General features: G+C 43.7%; 1 protein-coding gene across 6 annotated transcripts in view; it reads left to right on the forward strand.

Moving 5' to 3' along the window:
* apc (APC regulator of WNT signaling pathway) overlaps positions 1-19,755 on the forward strand; it is a 47,061-nt gene that overhangs the window by 5,632 nt on the left and 21,674 nt on the right. For 2 of the 6 annotated variants that reach the window (XM_024012034.2, XM_070449552.1), the window contains exons 2-7: positions 6,525-6,677; positions 16,642-16,726; positions 16,808-17,003; positions 17,507-17,615; positions 17,787-17,903; positions 18,670-18,753. In XM_024012034.2, the coding sequence (XP_023867802.1) occupies positions 6,543-6,677; positions 16,642-16,726; positions 16,808-17,003; positions 17,507-17,615; positions 17,787-17,903; positions 18,670-18,753 (726 nt within the window). In that variant the 5' untranslated portion in view covers positions 6,525-6,542. Of the gene's footprint in view, positions 1-2,486; positions 2,579-3,623; positions 3,699-6,524; positions 6,678-16,641; positions 16,727-16,807; positions 17,004-17,506; positions 17,616-17,786; positions 17,904-18,669; positions 18,754-19,755 lie in introns of those variants that run through there. The other 4 variants (XM_024012035.2, XM_024012036.2, XM_024012037.2 and 1 more) reach the window with 4 other exon arrangements.

Genomic DNA, 19,755 nt, shown 5'->3' on the forward strand with positions numbered 1-19,755 from the left:
TCGTTAACCCAATTGTGCAGATTGTTATATCAGTGTTTGGTTTTGGTCCTGGGTGTTTGCCCCATATTTGTGTTTGTCACTATTGATTCTCTGGGGGTTATTTTTGTGTTGCTTTCAGGTGTGTGGTGCCCTCTTAACCTCCGCCCCCTGCAATCCGGTCAATGGTGTGACCTTCAGGGCTCTCAGATTTTCTCGAGTTTTCTCACAACATTCCTGGATTACTCATTTATATTAATAAAGTCCGATTTTAATCAACAAATATGATACAGTTGAAAAAAAGTTACCGGTACAAGACAGCGTACATATCTGGCTGTGTTGGCAGAATCACTACATATCCCATGGAGCCAAGCGGGTGGGCATAGGCCCAGGCAATCAGAATGAGTTTTTCCCAACAAAAGGGCAATATTAGAGACAGAGTGCTCCTCAGCAACACCCCCCCCCCCCCCTCAGACGAWCCCACAGGTGAAGAAGCCGGATGTGTAGGTCCTGGGCTGGCGTGGTTACACGTGTTGTTGTGAGGCCGGTTGGACGTACTACCAAATTCTCTAAAAATGAAGTTGCAGGCAGCTTATGGAAGAGAAATGAATATTACATTTTATGGCAACAGCTCTGGTGGACATTATTGCAGTCAGCATGCCAATTACACACTCCCTCAACATCTGTGGCATTGTGCTGTGTGACACAACTGCACATTTTAAAGTGGCCTGTTATTGTCCCCAGTACAAGGTGCACCTGTGTAATGACCATGCTGTTTTATCAGCTTCTTGATATGCCACACCTGTTAGGTGGATTGATTATCTTGGCAAAGGAAAACATGCTCACTAACAGGGATGTAAACACATTTGTGCACAACATTTTAGAGAATTAAGCTTTGTGTGTGGAAAATTAGTTTTTTTTCAGCTCATGTTGCATTTGTAGTTTTAACATAACAAAGCGACCCTAGAATAATTAGCCTAAACAATAAATAAAGCGTTCCATGTCAGCAATTGCATTCAACTGTTTTTAGTCTTTGCTGTAATAAAGGCTTTACAAAAAACATTTTTGTAACACTGGTATGCTTATCATTTATTTGGTATTTACATTCTTTGATCGCCAGTAGGTTCCACAACTAATCCATTTTTTTTTTACACACACTTTATTCCACTTTCCGTCCTGAGCAACCAGTAAACATTCCCCTGTTTCAAGTTTATTTGTCACGTCCTCTGCATCCATTATGCTGTTAGTGTTCTGAGTTTGTTGTAACCAATTTGATGTGTTTATGATTGACTAAGTCAGGCCCCATTGGTCACGTGCATGGATTGCGATGCATACATGTACCGCGTAAAGAGAGCAAGGGTTGAGGGAATGTTTTCTTTCCCTAAACAAATGAGAGATTTCGATAACAGAACTTTTCAGTCAGAAATGGCTGTAATTATGTTACAGCTTCAGCAACACGGACAGCGCGATAAACACTTGATGTTCTGTGGTGGTCGCTGCAGCAGAGGAGAGAAAGACAACGGGTGCTAGTCACACAGGCACTTTTTAACATAGTGCAACAAGTCTGAGCCCCGTCTGACACAATCAAATCAATTGCGGTCAGACTCACTCTTAGTCATTTGTGTCTTAATTATTTAATCAAACAGTGCACTTAAAGCATCAGACAAGCTCAGTGCATACAGTTGATTTTATTAAAACACATAGGTCTATATATATGGGAAAAATACACATTTAAAAAAATGTGTACCAATCGTTTGGTCGAAAGATTTCGACCAAGATTCTTTTGTTGTTGGGGACAGCCCTAGTTAAGTAGCAATGATATCCTTTGACACTGTCATCTTACAACAGATATCTCGAACCAGTCAAACTATTCAACCAAACAATAAATCAATACATTGTTTAAGTAAGTTTCTTTCCAGCAAATTTCTAAGTTACAGATTTATTGTATAACCAGCAAAGGAGTTTTGGAGCTGAGGGTCGAGTATTTATGAAGTTTGGTAATGAGAACGAAAACTAGCATAGTTCATCTAGCCAGCTAGTTTAGCCAGGGGAAAAGAGTTTGGGCCTAGTGCGCATGTGCACCAGCTGGGCGCACGTATGCGCACTAGGCTAATTCAGGAGACTGATTGTAGTTTTTATGCCCTGATATCAGGAGCCGGCAGGGGAAATATTTGATTTAAACAATTCAGAAACAAATAGAAGACTTATATTTAAGGAGAGCAACTTGACATACTACCCTGAAATCAGATGTCATTTTCAACAGTAAAAAAAAAGCTTAAAATGATATTTGCTTGAACCTGAGTCCAGAAAATTGTGAATTCCCATCCGGACACGGTAGACTCCTCCTCACCGCTTTATAAGAGCCCTAATTGAGTCGGCTGGGAGAAGCAGCTGTGCCACAGAGCTGGAAGCCAGCCAGCATCGGTCACTGCAGAACCAGCCACGGAAACAGCAGAACAGGGCTGTCCCTGCCTGATCCTCGCTGCCAGGCGATTGGCTGTACCGAGTGGTCATGTGACCGGTTGCTGGCTGGATGTGCTTTCAGCATCGGACACATTTGAGAAGGAGATGGGATGGACACTGTCACTGCTATCGAAATGGGGTAAGGTTTTGCTTTGTCAATTATTGAAAAGACCCCCACTTCTCCTTTCTACAACGGACAAAAATTGAGACGTTTTTTAAAATTCTGTCTGTTAATGGGGATTAGGGGCAGGCAGGGAGCTCCTGGGGGAATAATGGTGTGTTTGTGTGAATAGCGAGGCGTAGCCGCTAAGCCTTTTGGAGGGAGAGAGGGAGAGACTTCTGATTAGCCTAGCTACCGGTTATGCTCCAACAAAGCAGATGTGTCATTGTGACTGTGCGACGCTGTCTTTCTTTGGACACTGTAGGGTTGCTATGGGGTCAGTCTGACAGTGGCTGTGTCGTCTGTTGAAGTCGTCATTGGTTAATCCCTGGTTGTATTGTGCTYTGAAGGGCTGGGTTAGTTGGGTTGTGTATGTGTGTGTGAGCTCACACCACTGTCTGCCTACTTTTTCTTTGTGGTGTCAAGGGAAGGGCATTTGTCGCTCAGCAGCTGACTGCTGGGGTTTTTCTGGTTTAGCTATCTGCTGAGGGGGGGTCTCCATCCCTAGTGTGTGTCTCTCTCTCTCACACACACCCTTTCACAGATTCACAAAAAGCCTCATCCATCCAGTGCAGTGCTACGTTCACTGCCAGACGTAAGGTAAATGTGAGCGCCTGCCTGGTTGTTTTATCGTGTCAAGATGGAATCCTCATTTTCGAGAGAGGAAGATGTTAATTTAGAGAATTGGACACAAGGAGGATTTGTCATTTTCATTATACATTTTAATGCACCAGGAAGCATCAACCTGCAAAATGGATACTCAGAATTAGCCAATTTAAGGGGAGGATGTATTTTGAGAACATTGATGCAATATTCATGAGGTAGAAAAAGGATGCAGTCCTCTTCTTTCTCAGCCCCTGCTCTGTTGTTCTTTTCATTCATTTGTTCATTCCCCCTTCGTGTTTCTTCTCGCTCGCGCCCCGTTCAAACCCTTTTGTAGGCAATATTTGACAGGTTTAGCCTATATGGTGCCAGTAGCGGTTTGCTTTGTTCAATGTTGTGTTGCTTTGTTTTCTCTATCTAGAGATATTACTGACTGATTTTTAGTGGGCTGAGTTCTGTGGGTGTATAGCTACATGATGCAGAGGGAGAGGACATGGTAAGATTCTAGATTATTTTTAAACATTTTTTTTTACCTGCAAGCTTTGTGTGTATTGTACAGTTACAGCCTACACATTGTATTGTACAGTTACAGCCTACACATTGTATCAGTTGAATCTATTTGTACTAAAAAAACGTTTTGTTTTCATCCATGACCTAGCCTACGTTTATTGCACACTAGTGAATGACCGAGGAAGAGCGATCAATGTTGTCTACTAGCCTAATTAAAATAACAGCGCATTAGTCTAATATCTGGAGGAAATTCATTTTGTGAAATATAGGTTAAAACTGTACAGTAAGGGGCAGGAGAAGTAGCCTAATACGGAAATGGTGTGGTGATGACAGGGAGCTCATGCAGATGGGTCTAACTGATAATACGATTATGAACTGATGTGGATGTTGACGTAATTGATAATGCAATTATGAAACTGATATAGGCCTACGGGCTTGTGTAATTTTTAATACAATTTGTGTAACTGTAGCCTACCTTCCTGCCAGATATCTATAACAGCCATATTTTACTATAATACTATAGAATTTATGTTGATATTACACTGGGGCACAGTACAATGATCATTGTAGCATTGCAACCTCATTCTGTATCCCATCCCTCTTCATAGTCAGCAGTTGTAGACGCTGGCTGTTAAATGATGGTGATGATAAGCTCTCTCTCTTATGGCGTAGGCTAGAATTGAATCTCCAAAATGGCTGCCAATTGAACTACTTCAGTCTGCATCTGCCAACAGGGGCTTGTCTTTTGGCTCACCTTCTGCAGTTCTCTGTAATGTAAATGCATGAAGTGGCAGTGTATCCATAAAATAACCTTTTAAAAAAAAATACACATCCCCGATCCAATTTTGGTTACCCCTTTGCATCAATAGATGTAGAACCCTGATATATTATGTGTTCATTAGACAGTGCATTGACAGAACTCACAGGGTGGTTCTGGAATGCTGCGAGTGTTCTTCTCTACCCGTCCTGTGTATAGGATCCAGCCTAGTGAGGGCAGTATTGACATTTTGGGACAGACTCACTGCCCAATCAACCCAGCCTAATTGACTCACTGAATTCGATTGGCGCTTCATTGAATCTTTGGCAAACAAATGTTACTCTAGTCTAGGGAACCAGGACATTGTGTCAAACAAACCAATATCATGGTTCTGAATTACTAATATTGCACTGTGAAGTTGATCGATTAGTCAATGTCGACCAGGGGATAATATAAGCCACTGTTAAGGTTAGTTAGGTCTGTATGCTCGTGCCGGAGTCTGCTATAGTGGTAGCATTGCTAAAGAGTTCCAAAGAGTAAGCCTTCATGCCAAGGCCTTTGCTGATATTTAACATGTCACTCACTGATCATTTGGTAACCAAAGAGTGATACATTTTCCACCTCTGTGATCCAGTTACTACTCATCCCCGTTTGCTTGCCACCTACCCTCTCCATGATGGATGATCTAAAAATAAAAACTTTTCCTCAGCAAGACGAACGAGTGTCCCTCTTTCATGTAGAGTTGTCTTCACAGGGCTGTAGGGGGCTCTGTGTTGCGTGAGTAATGGTGTTCCCTTAGCTGGTTGACTACATTTCTGTCTTCTAGATCCTCTCTTCTCAGCTGCTCTCAGAGAAACCCAAGTTAACACATTAGTAAACCACGGCCTGCCCTACTCATAGTAGATGCAATGCACAGTCTCTGTGGTATGGTCCTTGCAAATGTTGGTTGCAGTATATAGCATAGATTTTTAGTTGCATTAACAAGGAGTATAGTGTAAACCGTGCCCATTTTGGCCTAGGCTTAAATTGTACAGATGTGGTCAGTGAACATGATATGGATTATCAGTGTTGTAGGATGTGGTTAATATTGAAAATATAAGGTTAAAATCTATTGGATTTTGTGGTGTTTAGACAATGCCATGTGCATTGAAATTTCAGTGGAGGGATATCGTGGTAGTTGGCCATGAACCATTTGACAGGTGGTATGGCAAGAGATGGTATGGCACCGTTGTGCTCTGGCTGTAGCTTCACAGTGGTGGACTGGGCTTCCATGTCAGCTGGAGACTTGGAAAAATTGGACCTTGCATTTAATCCTCTTTTTGTCTTTTTGTTCTTGCATCTAAACCAAATGAATGTTTCTCAATATTTTTTGCTAAAATGCAGGCTAATAACTACGCTATTATTGAACTGTTATCGTAATTACGATGATCCACTTCTTCCAACAACCGTTTGTCTGATCAAAGTCCTTGTTAAAAAAATCAATACAGTAAAGCTAGTCCAACCACTGACACGGCTTGTAAAATCTGCCCAGGCGTGAATTATTCACAAGCCTAATGTTTTTAAAACCTGTGTGTGAATTGCTCTAAACATAAAGCCATGTAAGACATTTACAACTCTTATTCTCCAGATCTTATTCTCAACCGTTTTTCATAAAATCTTGTGTGCTGCTTTTTGTTTTAATGTGACTTGCTTTGGCCCTTGAGCAACTGGACTCGTCTTAAGTCCTGCCTCTCTGATTGAAAAAGGTTTTAATTCTTATAACCATTGCTGAACTGTAATTTGCCAATGTAATGGTAGAGGAAATGGTGCTATGAATGTATCAAGGCTTTTTAAAGCCCATTTTCTATGAAGAGCTGGATACTAATTGACATTGTGTTATGGACACTTTCACCACTGACCATAATGTAGCCTAGCTTAATTATATCCATCAATCAAATGTAGGCTTCCAGATTAATTGTGATTGAGGCGGTCTGTCTGTTTTTATGGGAAATTTTCCAGTGCTAGTAGGAGTTGATTCAACCTTATTAACCGTTGTTAATGTGTCCTTGTCCTTAGGTCAAGAGGTAGTCCAAGATGGCTGCAGCGTCTTATGATCAGCTGCTGAAGCAAGTGGAGGCACTGAAGATGGAGAACTCCAACCTTCGACAAGAGCTTGAGGACAACTCCAACCACTTGACCAAACTGGAGACGGAAGCCTCCAATATGAAGGTAATCAGACCTCTTCTATGGTACACTAAGAACCCTGGGTCGAAGGTCGTGTTCATTATGGCACATTGGGTCAAAGGTCGTGTTAATTATGGCACATGTAGCAAAACATTTAGCTATGTAAACTGACTTTTCTTATTGGAGAAGTACAGACAAAGCGTTTCTGTTTCATGTCTACTGAACACAAGCCAGCTTTTCCTCTTCACTCAAATGCTTGTACCAACTCAGTGGCCTTAGTGTCCACCCTGAGACTGGAAGGGTGTGATTTCAATCCCTGGCTGAGTCATACCAAAGACTGTAAAAATGGGCACTCCGCATTAAGGAGAGAGATCTGGGGTAAGGCGTCCTGTCCATGGGGTGTACTTGTACATCAAGCTGCCTCACGCTACAGTCGTTGCTGTGTTTGTCCCAGTTACTGCTTCACTCAGTAGGCTACATCAAGCACAGCAGTGGGATATTTCCTTAGGCAAGATCTTAGAACATAGTCTGTCTTCCAGCTTTGAACAACCAATATGCATGAAGTAAGGTGTTAGGGTTGAGTGCTCTGCTGAAGTTTAGAAAGAATTTAGACTCTCTAATCRGCCCCCTCTCAATATAGGCCTAGCTACTGAGGAAGACCCCATGATGTAGCATGGATAGATAATGTTAACTAGTATCCAAGACAGAAATAAATATATCCTCCTCATCCTGTCGACAGTCTCACAAAACCCCTTCACAGGCCTCTCGCTCTCCCGACACATTCCCCTGTATTGTCACTCGAATTAGCCCCTCAGCTTCAATCTCCCTATCTGCAGCCCAGAGTCGGTCTGTCTCTGAAAACGTTATTAGCTGTCGTCCTCGTTTTCTCAATTCCTCTCAAATCTTATAGGAAAATGGGGGGTTGAGGGAGGCCCCTTGGATCTTCTCCTCCAATGCATTTTCATAGGAATTGAGGAAACAAGGACTGAGGAAGGAGCGATTTGGCAGTTAGTGACATTTTCAGACACGGTCTTGGACTCTGTTCATGAGAAGAGCTGCTAGGCTGCGGAATCTCGCTCTCTCTCTCTCTCACACACACACACACACACACACACACACACACACACACACACACACACACACACACACACACACACACACACACACACACACACACACAGGGGTTGAATGTACCAGCCTGCTAGGTGCCGCTGCTTTAATTGGATGATGTGACCTGGCAGGCTGAGGCTTCAGGAGGTGATTTAAACTCCTAGGGCTTTTCTGTTCTCACAGGAACATTTGGGTTCTCAACTATCTCTGTCAATGTCTTCTACTCCACAATGCACCCCTGGGTAGTGAGTGGTGCCACCTCACATTAGGGAGCACTACTTTCTTAAATGTACGAGTGAATGTAGTGGACTACTCATTAGCCCAGGAACTAAGGACAAGAGACCGCAAATCCGTCTCTCAATCACAAATCAACCCCTAGCCTACCCTTTGTGTAGATCTGACAGGATGGTAATAGGCTGGTAGCTCCATCTAGATGTCTGATAGACCAGGTGGAATTGTTGCCATACTGCTTACACCTATCCAATGTAATCCTGTCTGATCTATTAAAATGCCTAGGGGATATGGGCTAGGGGTTGATACTCTGATCTATTAAAATGCCTAGTTGCTTTTGTAGAGTGTTTCCTGGTAATGAGGGAATCAAATCAAATCAAATTTTATTAGTCACATACACATGGTTAGCAGATGTTAATGCGAGTGTAGCGAAATGCTTGTGCTTCTAGTTCCGACAATGCAGTAATAACCAACAAGTAATCTAACCTAACAATTCCACAACTACTACCTTATACACACACACAAGTGTAAAGGGATAAAGAAGTTGTACAAAAATATATTGCAATTGATGTGTACAAACCATGCAAATGCATAGATGGTTATAGAGTACGGTAAGTTTACATTATGAGATGATACTGTAGTGCGTAGTGTAAACATTAAGTGGCATAGTTAAGTGCTAGTGTACATGTATTACATAGATGTCAAGATGCAGTAGATGATTAGATACCAGTATATACTATTGGAGTAATGTAGGTATGTAAACATTAATAATTGCATGTTAAAGTGCTAGCTGGTACATTTAGATATACAATTCATCAATCCCATTTAAAAGTGGCTGGGATTGATCCCAGTATTTCACGGCCCTAAATGTAGTGTGCTGTTTACAGTCTGCATGGCTGTAGATAAAGCTGTTTTTCAGTCTCCGTACCCTGCTTGATGAAACCTTACGACCGCCTTCTGGATGATACGGGACAGTCAGAGCTGGTGTTGTGCCTTGATGAATCCTTATATGGCCTTCCTTGACGATCGTGTTAGGTTTCCTGGAGGGAGAGTTTGCCCCGGGTGCTTCTGCAGACCTCACTACCACTCGGTAGAGCCTTACTGGGGCGTAACAGTTGCCTACCACGTGATACACCCACAGATGCTCTTCGATGGCTCGAAGTTGTGGTGCTTTTGCGTGACCACAGCCGAATTCTTCAGCCTCCTGTAGTAAGAGGCGCTGCTGCCATTCTCACAACGCTTGGTGGGTGACCAATTCTCAATTTGTCCGTGATGTGTACACGAGGAACTTCAAAACTTTCCACCTTCTCCACTACTGACCCGTCGATGGATAGGGTGCTCCCCTGCGTTCCTGAAGTCCACAATCATCTCCTTTGTTTTTGACGGAGTGTGAGGTTATTTTCCTGACACCACACTCCGAGGGCCCTCACCTCCTCCCTGTAGCCGTCTCGTCTGTGTTGTAATCAAGCCTACCACTGTAGTTCATCCGCAAATTATGATTGAGTTGACGTGCATGCCACGCAGCGTGGGAACAGCGGATGTACAGGAGAGGGCTCAGAACGCACCCTGGCCCCTCGTGTTGAGAACAGCGGTGAGATGTTTTACCACCCTCCCACCTCCGCGGCCCTCAGAAATCCAGGACCCAGTTCCACAGGGCGGGTCGAGACCCAGGGTCTCGAGCCTTGATGACGAGTTTGAGGTACTATGTGTAAAATGCTGACCTGTAATCGATAGAACAGCATTCTCACATGGTATTCCTCTTGTCAGATGGGTTAGGCAGTGTGTCAGTGTGGTTGCGATGTCGTCTGTGACCTATTGTCGTAAGCAAATTGAGTGGTCTAGGGTCTCGCTAGGTGGAGTATATGGTCCTTGACTAGTCTCTCAAAGCACCTTCATATGACGGGAAGTGAGTGCTACGGGCGTAGTCGTTTAGCTCAGTTACCTTATCTTTCTTGGGAACAGGAACAATGGGGACCCTCTTTAGCATGTGGACAGCAATCGATAAGGATTGATTGAATATGTCCGTTAACACACCAGCCCAGCTGGTCTGCGCATCCTCTGAGGACGCGGGGAATGCCGTTCTCCTGCAGCCTTCGACGAGGTTAACACGTTTAAATGTTTTACTCACCTCGGCTCAGTGAAGGAGAGCCCGCAGGTTTTGGTAGGGGCCGTGTCAGTGGCACCTTATTCTCCTCAAAGCGGCAAAAAAGTTGTTTACCTGTCTGGAGCCAAGACATCCTGTCCGCGACGGGCTGGTTTTCTTTTTGTAAATCCTGATGACTGTAGAACCCTGCCACAACTCTTGCTTAAGCTGCTGAGATTGCGACTCGATTTTCTCGTTACGGACTTAGCCGTATTCCTGCGGAGAGAATAGCTACACTGTGTATTCGGTCATGCTTCCGTGTCACCTTGCCCTGGTAAAGCAGTGTTCGTGCTTTCAGTTCCGCGGAATCCTGCCGTTCAATCCACGTTCTTTTGGAGTTTTAATCGTTCGCTTGGTTACGACATCGTCAATGCACTTCCTAATGAACTCGCTCACCGAATCAGCATATTCGTCAATTGTTTGGACGCAATGCGGAACATATTCCAATCCGCTGATCGAAGCAGTCTTAAGCTGAGTTCAGATTGTCGGAACCAGGTTAACAGACCTGGCACGCGGAGTTGTTGTTTAGTTTCTGTTTGTAGGCTGAATCAAACAAAAATGAGTCGGTCAGCTTTTCCGAAAGGGGCGGAGAGGCCTATAAATATGACCGTCCGAATTAGTATAACAATGATCTAGGGTTTTTCCAGCCCTGGTAGAACAATCGATATGCTGATAGAATTTAGGGAGTTTTGTTTTTAGATTAGCCTTGTTAAAATCCCCAGCTACGATGAATGCAGCCTCAGGGTGTGTGGTTTCCAGTTTACAAAGAGTCAGATAAAGTTCGTTCAGGGCCATCGATGAGTGTCACCGTGGAAGGACTCGCAGCGTGTTGGGACTGGGTGAGGTATATGTTTGGTGCAGGCTTAGTCAGTATTAGTCATTTCTGGGGAGAGTCTTAATGTGAGTAACACTGACACATTAAGACTGTTCATATTCCAGTAGCATTGGAGCTGGTTGAGGTTTCTCTCTCATTTTTGGGCATTTTAAATGAGGTGGTCTGCTCTGCCCTTGTCTGAGGAGAGTCCTACTCTGTGAGTAGCCTAACACTGATTATGCATCCTTTATCTCAGTAGGTTTGGAGCTGGGTTTGAGGTTTGCCTCAGTCTCACTTTTGGGTGCGTGGGGGGGGGGGGGTCTGCCGGTTCTACCCTTAGACTGGCACATTCAGCACTGCTGCTAAGCTATCTATTAACAATACACCCCATCAGCTCTGCTCTGCCTCTGCATCCGCTCTGGCTCAAATGGAAAACCTGCCAACTCAGTCAGTTTAGTAAGCCTAGGGCTAGGCTACCTGCTACTCTGCAGTCTGATATTTCATGCTGGAGGGAGGTGGCTGTTGCACACCCCTTTGTGCTGCTGCAGATACAGAACAAGCCTGGGTTTGGCTTAGGGATTTCTCTGGCACTAGCTTAACTCTTTAAGGAGAGAGAATGATTTAAAAAATATATTCAAGTATAATTTCTGCCTTTGGTGCAACGACGCCATCCATTGTGTTGACCTGTATTGTTGAGAAATTCTTCCTGGACTGTGAACTATAGTGTTGGAGGTTAGGCTCCTGCATCCTGCAATGCTTACTAAATAGAGTTTATCTTAATGCTTATCGTAAGTGGGCTGTTTTGTTGGTTAATGGTAGCCTAAGTAAGAATAAACTCTAAAGTACTGCAATGCAATGTTTCTATGTAGTCTAAATAGGGGGAAGGGTTATCATTTGCAACCAAGTGAGAATTATTAGGCCTATCTTGTAAAAATATGGCCTGTTAGTATTCCTTACAGGGGAGAACTGATTATGTTGAGATCATAAAAGATTAATCATAAATAATGAGATTATTCAGGGGGTGAATAATGATATTGTTTATGACTAATGGATGAGATTTAAAGACAGTCCGCCTTTTCCCTTTGTGCTAATCAATCTCATATTCATCAGAAACCATATCTCCCTCTGGCACGTTTAGATCGACGTAGGCTGCTCGCTCACACACACACACACACACACACACACACTGCTCGCTCTGAGACGCTCCCTTCCCTCTGCACGTCGGGAAAAGCTGTCTTTTTTTAGCGTCTCTCTCCCTTCCTCTCATTGTATCTGATGAATGCGCCTCTCTCAGTTCCGACATCCAGACATTTCCTCTCTCCTCGGGGCTCAGGGTCTGCGTCCCAAATGGCGCAATGTTTCCCTTTTATAGTGCACTACTTTTGACCAGGGCCCATAGGGTGCACTATATAGGGAATGGGGTGCCATTTGGGACGCATACAGGCTGTCACAGGCTCACAGCTGCAGGGAGACCAGAGGAGAGCATGAACAACAGCATCTCCATCAATGAGCACTGAGCAGGCTTCCTCTCTCCTACACACCAAGCCAATTACACACAGCACAACAAGAGCTCCATTTCAGTTCAATAATGATGTTTACGAGCTCGCGCGCTCACACACGCACGAAGACACATTGAATTGTACTTGCATCTTATGTATCCCAGTTCTAACATAAACCCTACAGCTTTAGATGAGCACTAAACCTCTATAAATCCAGTCATTCCATCCTGTATGTGGAAAGGGATGCTATAAAGTGACATTTTTGCATTTGATATCTCAAGTTTCTGGTAAAGTTTTTTCATAAGAAGTTACTAGGGAAATTGAAATGGCCTTTTGTGGGATCCATACTAGTGGCTCATTCCACAACATAATAGTGTAATACTGCCACTGGGAGTGTTGAAACAGACTTAGTTCTCAGAACAGACAGGTTATGATTTAAGGTTTCTACTTAACGCATATCTTGGAACTTTATATTATTGTGAAAAGTTCAGACCTGGCTACTTACATAAGTGTAAAATATTTGGGGCCCTGAATCTCCTAAGTTTTTTAGGAATCCACTTTGTTTAGCAGAAAAGTTTAATCAAGGAGTTTCAGACATGGAAATTAAGGGTTTCCAATCAATTAATAGCTTTTGAACAAAACAGAACACCCCTTTTTCCTATATTTCTACCATGCTTTTTTCTATTTTGAGAACTCTTATTTCTGGTGGACTATCATACTAAAACTACCCAACAGGAATCTGTGGTGTTCTGGGTCTCTCGTTAAGCACAGCCTAGTTAGTAAGGTTACTTCACACATTAGTGTTCTAATTTAAACCCTCCAGGCCTGCCTTCCCTCAATGCTTGTTTTTTTTTCTTATTACACACCACATGCATAACAACAACAAAAATATTGCATTCTCAAGGACAGTCTATCTTTTTCCAGTCAGAGTGCAGTACAAAAGCCGGACATAGCATGGTTCACCCCCCCCCCCCCCCAGAACCGGGCTCACAGGCCAACCAACAACCAAACTCCAGGGCCTCATGGGAGCCCGGCTCAGATGAAACCGGAGCCTGATGAGAATGAGAGACCCTGGCATGCTGGGTGGGTTTTGGCTCTGCAGATGGGTACTTTTACAGCATTGATTTGAGTTACTAGGAGTATTGGATGACCATTTTAAAGCCTGTCTGTAGTGTGTGTGTGTGTGAAGGGTATGCAGGACACTCAAACACTGCAGCGAAACACTGGTATTCTAGCCGGTCTCTCTGTTAAATTTGTTTATTGGGGAAGAGTGTGTCCATTTTCCCATTTCGGATTGAACAAACCGATCCAGAATTCTGAGACTTGGACAGCAGTTGACTAAAAATATAATTTAACGAGAGTTGACAACTTGACTTGGTATGGATGTGGCAGCTTCAAGGTTAACTTTCCTTTTTTATTTGGTTATCCAACTAATTGAAGTAAGTTCAGACTTGATTTGTAGTGTTTTGTACTTTCCTACATTTACTCTCAATGACCCCATGGTTATTTGTTTTATAGGTCTTTTTATAGTCCAGATCAATCTATATGGATTCTCCTCTTGGTCTTGAATTTACGGTCAGCTAGTAGTCTACGTTATAAATGAGCTGTATTCTATTCACGTTAGCAACAACATGTCCGTCACCCCTGATGGTTGAATAGAGGAGTGGTTTGGCCTGGAACTGCTGTGAATAGAATGAGGGGCTCTTTATCATATGATCCCAGCRTGATAATGCYGCCGTTGTGTGGTGTGTCTAGACGTCACACATGCTTTACAGAGCGAGGYAGAGAGAGAGCGCATCACACAGTCAGGGCTGTGTGTTTTTGTTTCCTGCRGTCCAGCCCTCCCGTCTAACCCCCTTTCAGCCTGCTCATCGATGCATGGGCTAGGGTCAGAGGTCACAGGGTAGATGTTGGCGGACACTGTGACCGTCCGGGTCATGCGTTGGTTACGTTGTGAGTAACCCTTCAATCTAAGGGGAAGCAGCTGTATGGACGTAGCCTCTTGATGGCCCCTGGTCTCTGACTGACTGAGACGGGACAGGCAGGGTGGAAGGAAAACCCTGTTCTGTTTTCTGAGCGGGAGCCGTGTTGTCGCCGGATATTGTGTCGTCGGACATCGCTCTGATGCTTCGCTCTCCTCTCGGACTCACTGGAGGACAGGAGACTACTCTTTCTATTCCACTTGAAAAATAACATAAGCTAACGAACTGTTCAACCTGGTAATACTTTTTAACTAACTTTTGATTTAATGACCCACAGTACAAATTTGCAGTTAATATAAAGTCCAGATTGGTTGAAGGATTTTGCCTGCTGTGGAGACTACCACTGTTGCTACAGCGGTAGTACTGTACTCTGGGATTCCTGAGCTATATGGACATGATCGTATCCAGCCTCTCGTTCGCTATGCTGTATCCTTCCGATTATAGGCCTAGTTTTAACGCTGGATTTATTATTCTCCTCCGGAAGTATGCCTTTCCACCCTTCACTCTGTCACCGTTGTACGTTCATTGTGGTAAGTATTAGTCCTCCTGCAACAAGCCAGTTTCAATAGGCTAATCAAGTTCATGAACTTCTTCCAGTCATGTTTTGTAGAGCTGAGCGGTTAACTGATTATGGACAGGACACGTAGTTAAACAAACCTTAGAGGGAGCGAGATCTGTAAGATCTTCATAATGTGTTGTATATTAGTTCAAGTGTGTTCAGAGTTCCATTTTGAGATTGGTCATTTTAATGGTGTAATGTCCTAACTAGGCTGCTTTTCCCACTATATACCAAGTTATTTTTTTGCATTTGTGGATGTGGGCCTACAGCTAACAATGTATTGCTACTGCATGTCTTTGGGTTGGTTGCCTGTGAAAAGGCTAAAGATTAAGATGCATATACGACTATGTAGAGACCTTATCTGAAAGGATGGGAGATGATGTCCATAGGAGGAGAAAAAGTGCTCAAGYATAGCAATGTCATTGGTTGACTGAAGAGTAGAGTACACTGAGAACAATATCAAGTCTAAAGAAAGCGTCTCTCCCTTCAGGGCAAAGTTACTGATGCCCTCAAGGGGTCAGTTCTTAGAAAGCCATTAGTGGCATGCTCTTTAGGAACAGAGAGACTTAGGGTCCAACCTACAATACAGTACTGGATAAAAAAAAGATTTAAAAAAAAAAGTAAGCTTTCTCCCCAATTTCGTGGTATCCATTTGGTAGTTACAGTTTTGTCCCATTGCTGCAACTCCCGTACGGACTCGGGAGAGGTGAAGGTCGAGAGCCGTGCGTCCTCCGAAACARGACTCAGCCAAGCTGCACTGCTTCTTGACACAATGCCCGCTGAACCKGAAAGCCAGCCGCACCAATGTGTCAGAGAAAACATTGTACACCTGGCGACCTTGTCACCGTGCATGCGCCCGGCCCGGCACAAGGAGTCGCTAGAGCGTGATGTGACAAGGACATCCCGGCCGGCCAAACCCTCCCCTAACCCGGACGACGCTGGGCCAATTGTGCGCTGCCCCATGGGTCTCCCGGTCACGCCCGGCTGCGACAGTGCCTGGACTCGAACCAGGATCCCTAGTGGCACAGCTAGCACTGTGATGTGCCTTAGACCACTGAGACAGAGCCTGGACTCGAACCAGGATCCCTAGTGGCACAGCTAGCACTGTGATGTGCCTTAGACCACTGCGCCACTCGGGAGGCCTATAGCTCCATTCTTGTATATTTTATTCCTCTTGCGTCACCATTTTTTAAAATGATGGTTTTTAAACTGCATCGTTGTGAAGGGCTCATAAGCAAGCATTTCACGGTAAAGTCTGAACCAGTTGTATTCGGCTCATGTGACAAATTTAATTTGATTCGGTTTTTGATGGTACATCAAAGCCGGTGGTTGGATGTTTTTCCTCTCACTGTTCCACCCTGTCCATCAGGCAGCATGACAAACCACCGGTTCCTTGTCTCTGGAATGGGATGGTGGGGGGGGGGGTTGAGGCAAACATTCTATTTTGCACTGCAGTGAGTCAGTAGGTTTGGCTTGACTTTTTTCAGGTGTGAATGGACTTTAACTTTGTTTTTGTGGCTTAAATGTTATTTTTTTCTGAACTAAAAGAACATTGCTGTTCTTTCCTTTGGAAGTGTGTGTGTGTGCACCTAGATGTTGTTCAGTGCTCTTATTCGCGGTTGTGTGTTTTCAAACAATACATTAAAACCGATTGTTTTTCCTGTATTTCAGGAGGTGCTGAAACACATACAGGGAAGCATTGAAGAAGACTCTACCGATTCATCCGGACAAATCGATCTCCTAGAAAGACTGAAAGGTAGGCATCACACATGGGGTGACAGAATTAGCTGATTGAAATGCGTTCTATTAAATAACCTGATATTCCTTCCTCCGGTAGAAATTAGCCTGGATCCTAACACTTACCCAGGGGTGAAGCTGAGACCTCAGCCGTCTTCCATGCAGGGTTCAGGCTCTGGGCGTTCAGAGGACAGCAGCCCCAGCCCCATGGGTTCCTTGGGCTCCCTCCCCAAGAGAGGGCTGTCCAATGGGGGCAGAGAGAGCGCTGGCTACCTGGAGGAGCTGGAGAAGGAGAGGTGAGCTCCTGCTTGAATTATTTTGTATTTTCACATTAGTTTGTCTTTGAGTAATGCAGGCTATACTTAGTCTCCATCCCAAAGGACACCCTATTCCCTACATAGTGCAGTACCAGAGCCCTTTCAGGCTATATAGCAAATAGGGTACCATGTGGGATGCATCCACTGTGATTTACTGCTGCAATATTAATTGATGAGTGGTTTGCCTCTCCCGGCCAAATCACATTATGAGTGCATTGGTGCAGTGTGAGGGCTTCCATCACACAGTACATCATGCTAACATTGTTAGGTTGCAAAGTGTATTCCTGGCATTAGTCAGACAGGATGCATTAGGCGGTCGTATTCAGGACACCTACGCTGTTTTATTCTGGTATGCTGTATATGTGTTTTTGTCTTAGGTCTTTGATTAGAGTTTATTTGGTCTGACTTCGGACAGTTTTTTTTATATTTTTTTTATTTTTTTACTCTTGGACTCTGATTGGTGKGATTGTCTGTCCTGTCAGGTTCTTATTGATGGCGGAGCTGGAGAAAGAGGAGAAGAAGAAGGACCAGTATTACGCACAGCTGCAGAACCTCACCAAGAGGATCGACAGCCTACCACTGACTGAGAATGTAAGTGTTTATTTGTCGTTCAGCATTATGCCGTGTGTTGGGATGGAGTATAGTGACTTATAGATACTCCCAAAATACCATAACTGACAGTATGCAGTTATCTTCTCTGCATTATTAAATATTCAACGTTTCGCCAAGCCTGATGTCTGTTGATCCTGTTTGCGGTTGCAGCAGTTCTCCCTGCAGACGGATATGACCCGTAGGCAACTGGAGTTTGAGGCGAGGCAGATCAGAGCCGCCATGGAGAAACAGCTGGGAACCTGCCAGGATATGGAGAAGAGGGCACAGGTCAGGGATGAGATGAATTTGMGGCGGCAGGTAGCCTAGTGGTTAGAGCGTTGGGCCAGTAACCGAAAGGTTGCTGGATCGAATCCCTGAGCTGACAAGGTAAAAATCTGTCGTTCTGCCCCTTTATAAGGCAGTTAACTAACCCACTAGTTCCCCGGTAGGCCGTCATTGTAAATAATACTTTTTTCTTAACTGACTTGCCTAGTTAAATAAAGGTTCAAATAAAAAAAATATGAATGCATACAGTGAAATGAAAGGGAGAGCAGGTAGAGAAATGACATGTATAGGATGAGTCATTGATTAGGAAACATACACACAGGAAGAACAGAATGGTCAGTAAGGATACTGATTAAGTAGGATGATATGTAGGCAGTTGAGGTAGAACATTTAGTAAATTGACTTAGAATGACAAAATTCTACAACATCGGTCTGCATCTACGAATGCTTTAATTCAGTCAGTGTTACATCCAACAGCATGTCCAGTCTCCTCAACTAACTGGTGACCCCACACATTGTACCGGTAACCCCTGTATATAGTCTCGCTATTGTTTTACTGCTGTTATTTAACTACTTGTTACTTTCATCTCTTGTCCGTATTTTTTTAAACTGCGTTGTTGGTTGGGGGCTCGTAAGTAGGCATTTCACTGTAAGGTCTACACCTGTTGTATTCGGCACATGTGACTAATAACATTTGATTTGGTAATTGTAATATCCGGTTATCGTCCTCTGAGTGATTGCTTCCTGTAAATGTCCTGCTGTGTTTCAGGTGAGGGTGACTCGTATTCAGCAGATAGAGAAGGACATACTGAAGATCCAACAGCATGTCCAGTCTCTACCTGCAGAACCAGAGGTATGTGATACTCACCCCAGCCTCAGATGTAATACACTAGAATGTACCTACCGGAAACAATAGAGGTACAGAATATCTCACTGTAAATATATTTAGGGCTGGTTTCCCGGACACKTTATTCCTGTTCAAAATGACTACAATGCCCTTTGATTTGTCTGGTACTAAGCATAATCTGTGTCTGGGAAACCAGCCCTAAATGTATTTACAGTGATTTTCTGGCAATACTTTCTCTGTATTCTGGCTAATGCCTGGCCTGTGTGGACATCTCCATTTCAACAGGCATTCTGTGGGAACAGTTTGTTGGCTTTTAGTCATGTAAAGAACCAAAAGCTGCTTACATCTGAGTGTCGTGCCATGTCAGTCAGCCATCTCATTTGCTGATATCCATTTAATCCTCGATGTTGTACTGGGTGCGCTAACTGCACCATTCCCCTTTCTATGCAATGGGGATTGATGCGTAGCCTCCATCCCTGCATTACAGAGAAATGTCACATGGACAAGTGTACAATAATGCTTTGTTACTGATCCAATATGGTGATTTATCTGAACTGAACACACTGTCCTCTCTCATCCAATCATTTTGCAGTGTTCTGCTCCTCTAAACAAGAGCATCATTTATTTACAGCGGCTCCTAAGAACACTAGAATGCTGGAAACAACTCTTGTTCCTTCCAGGTTTATAACTTCTGACCCTGATTCTGGGGGGTGAAATCAACCATAGGCGTTCTCCTGTCCTCTCTCCTTGTGTTAAATATTAAAAAGAGAGCTATTGAATGAATGACGAATGACATTTTATTTTCGTGTAAAATCGCCAGTTGGCAACCCATCCCTTATGGGATTAATTGACACACATTACAATAGTTCACTGATAATTTAGTGATAATTCTTCCGGTGTTCTCTGCAGTGCGCATCGCATAAAGAGGGCAAAAAATATATCAATACATAATAGTAAATAATATAATCAAAACTAATTATATCCCTAGAGCAGTAAACGTATACATGC

The sequence above is a fragment of the Salvelinus sp. IW2-2015 genome, linkage group LG20 (genome assembly GCF_002910315.2).
Source record: "Salvelinus sp. IW2-2015 linkage group LG20, ASM291031v2, whole genome shotgun sequence".
Taxonomy (NCBI): domain Eukaryota; kingdom Metazoa; phylum Chordata; class Actinopteri; order Salmoniformes; family Salmonidae; genus Salvelinus; species Salvelinus sp. IW2-2015.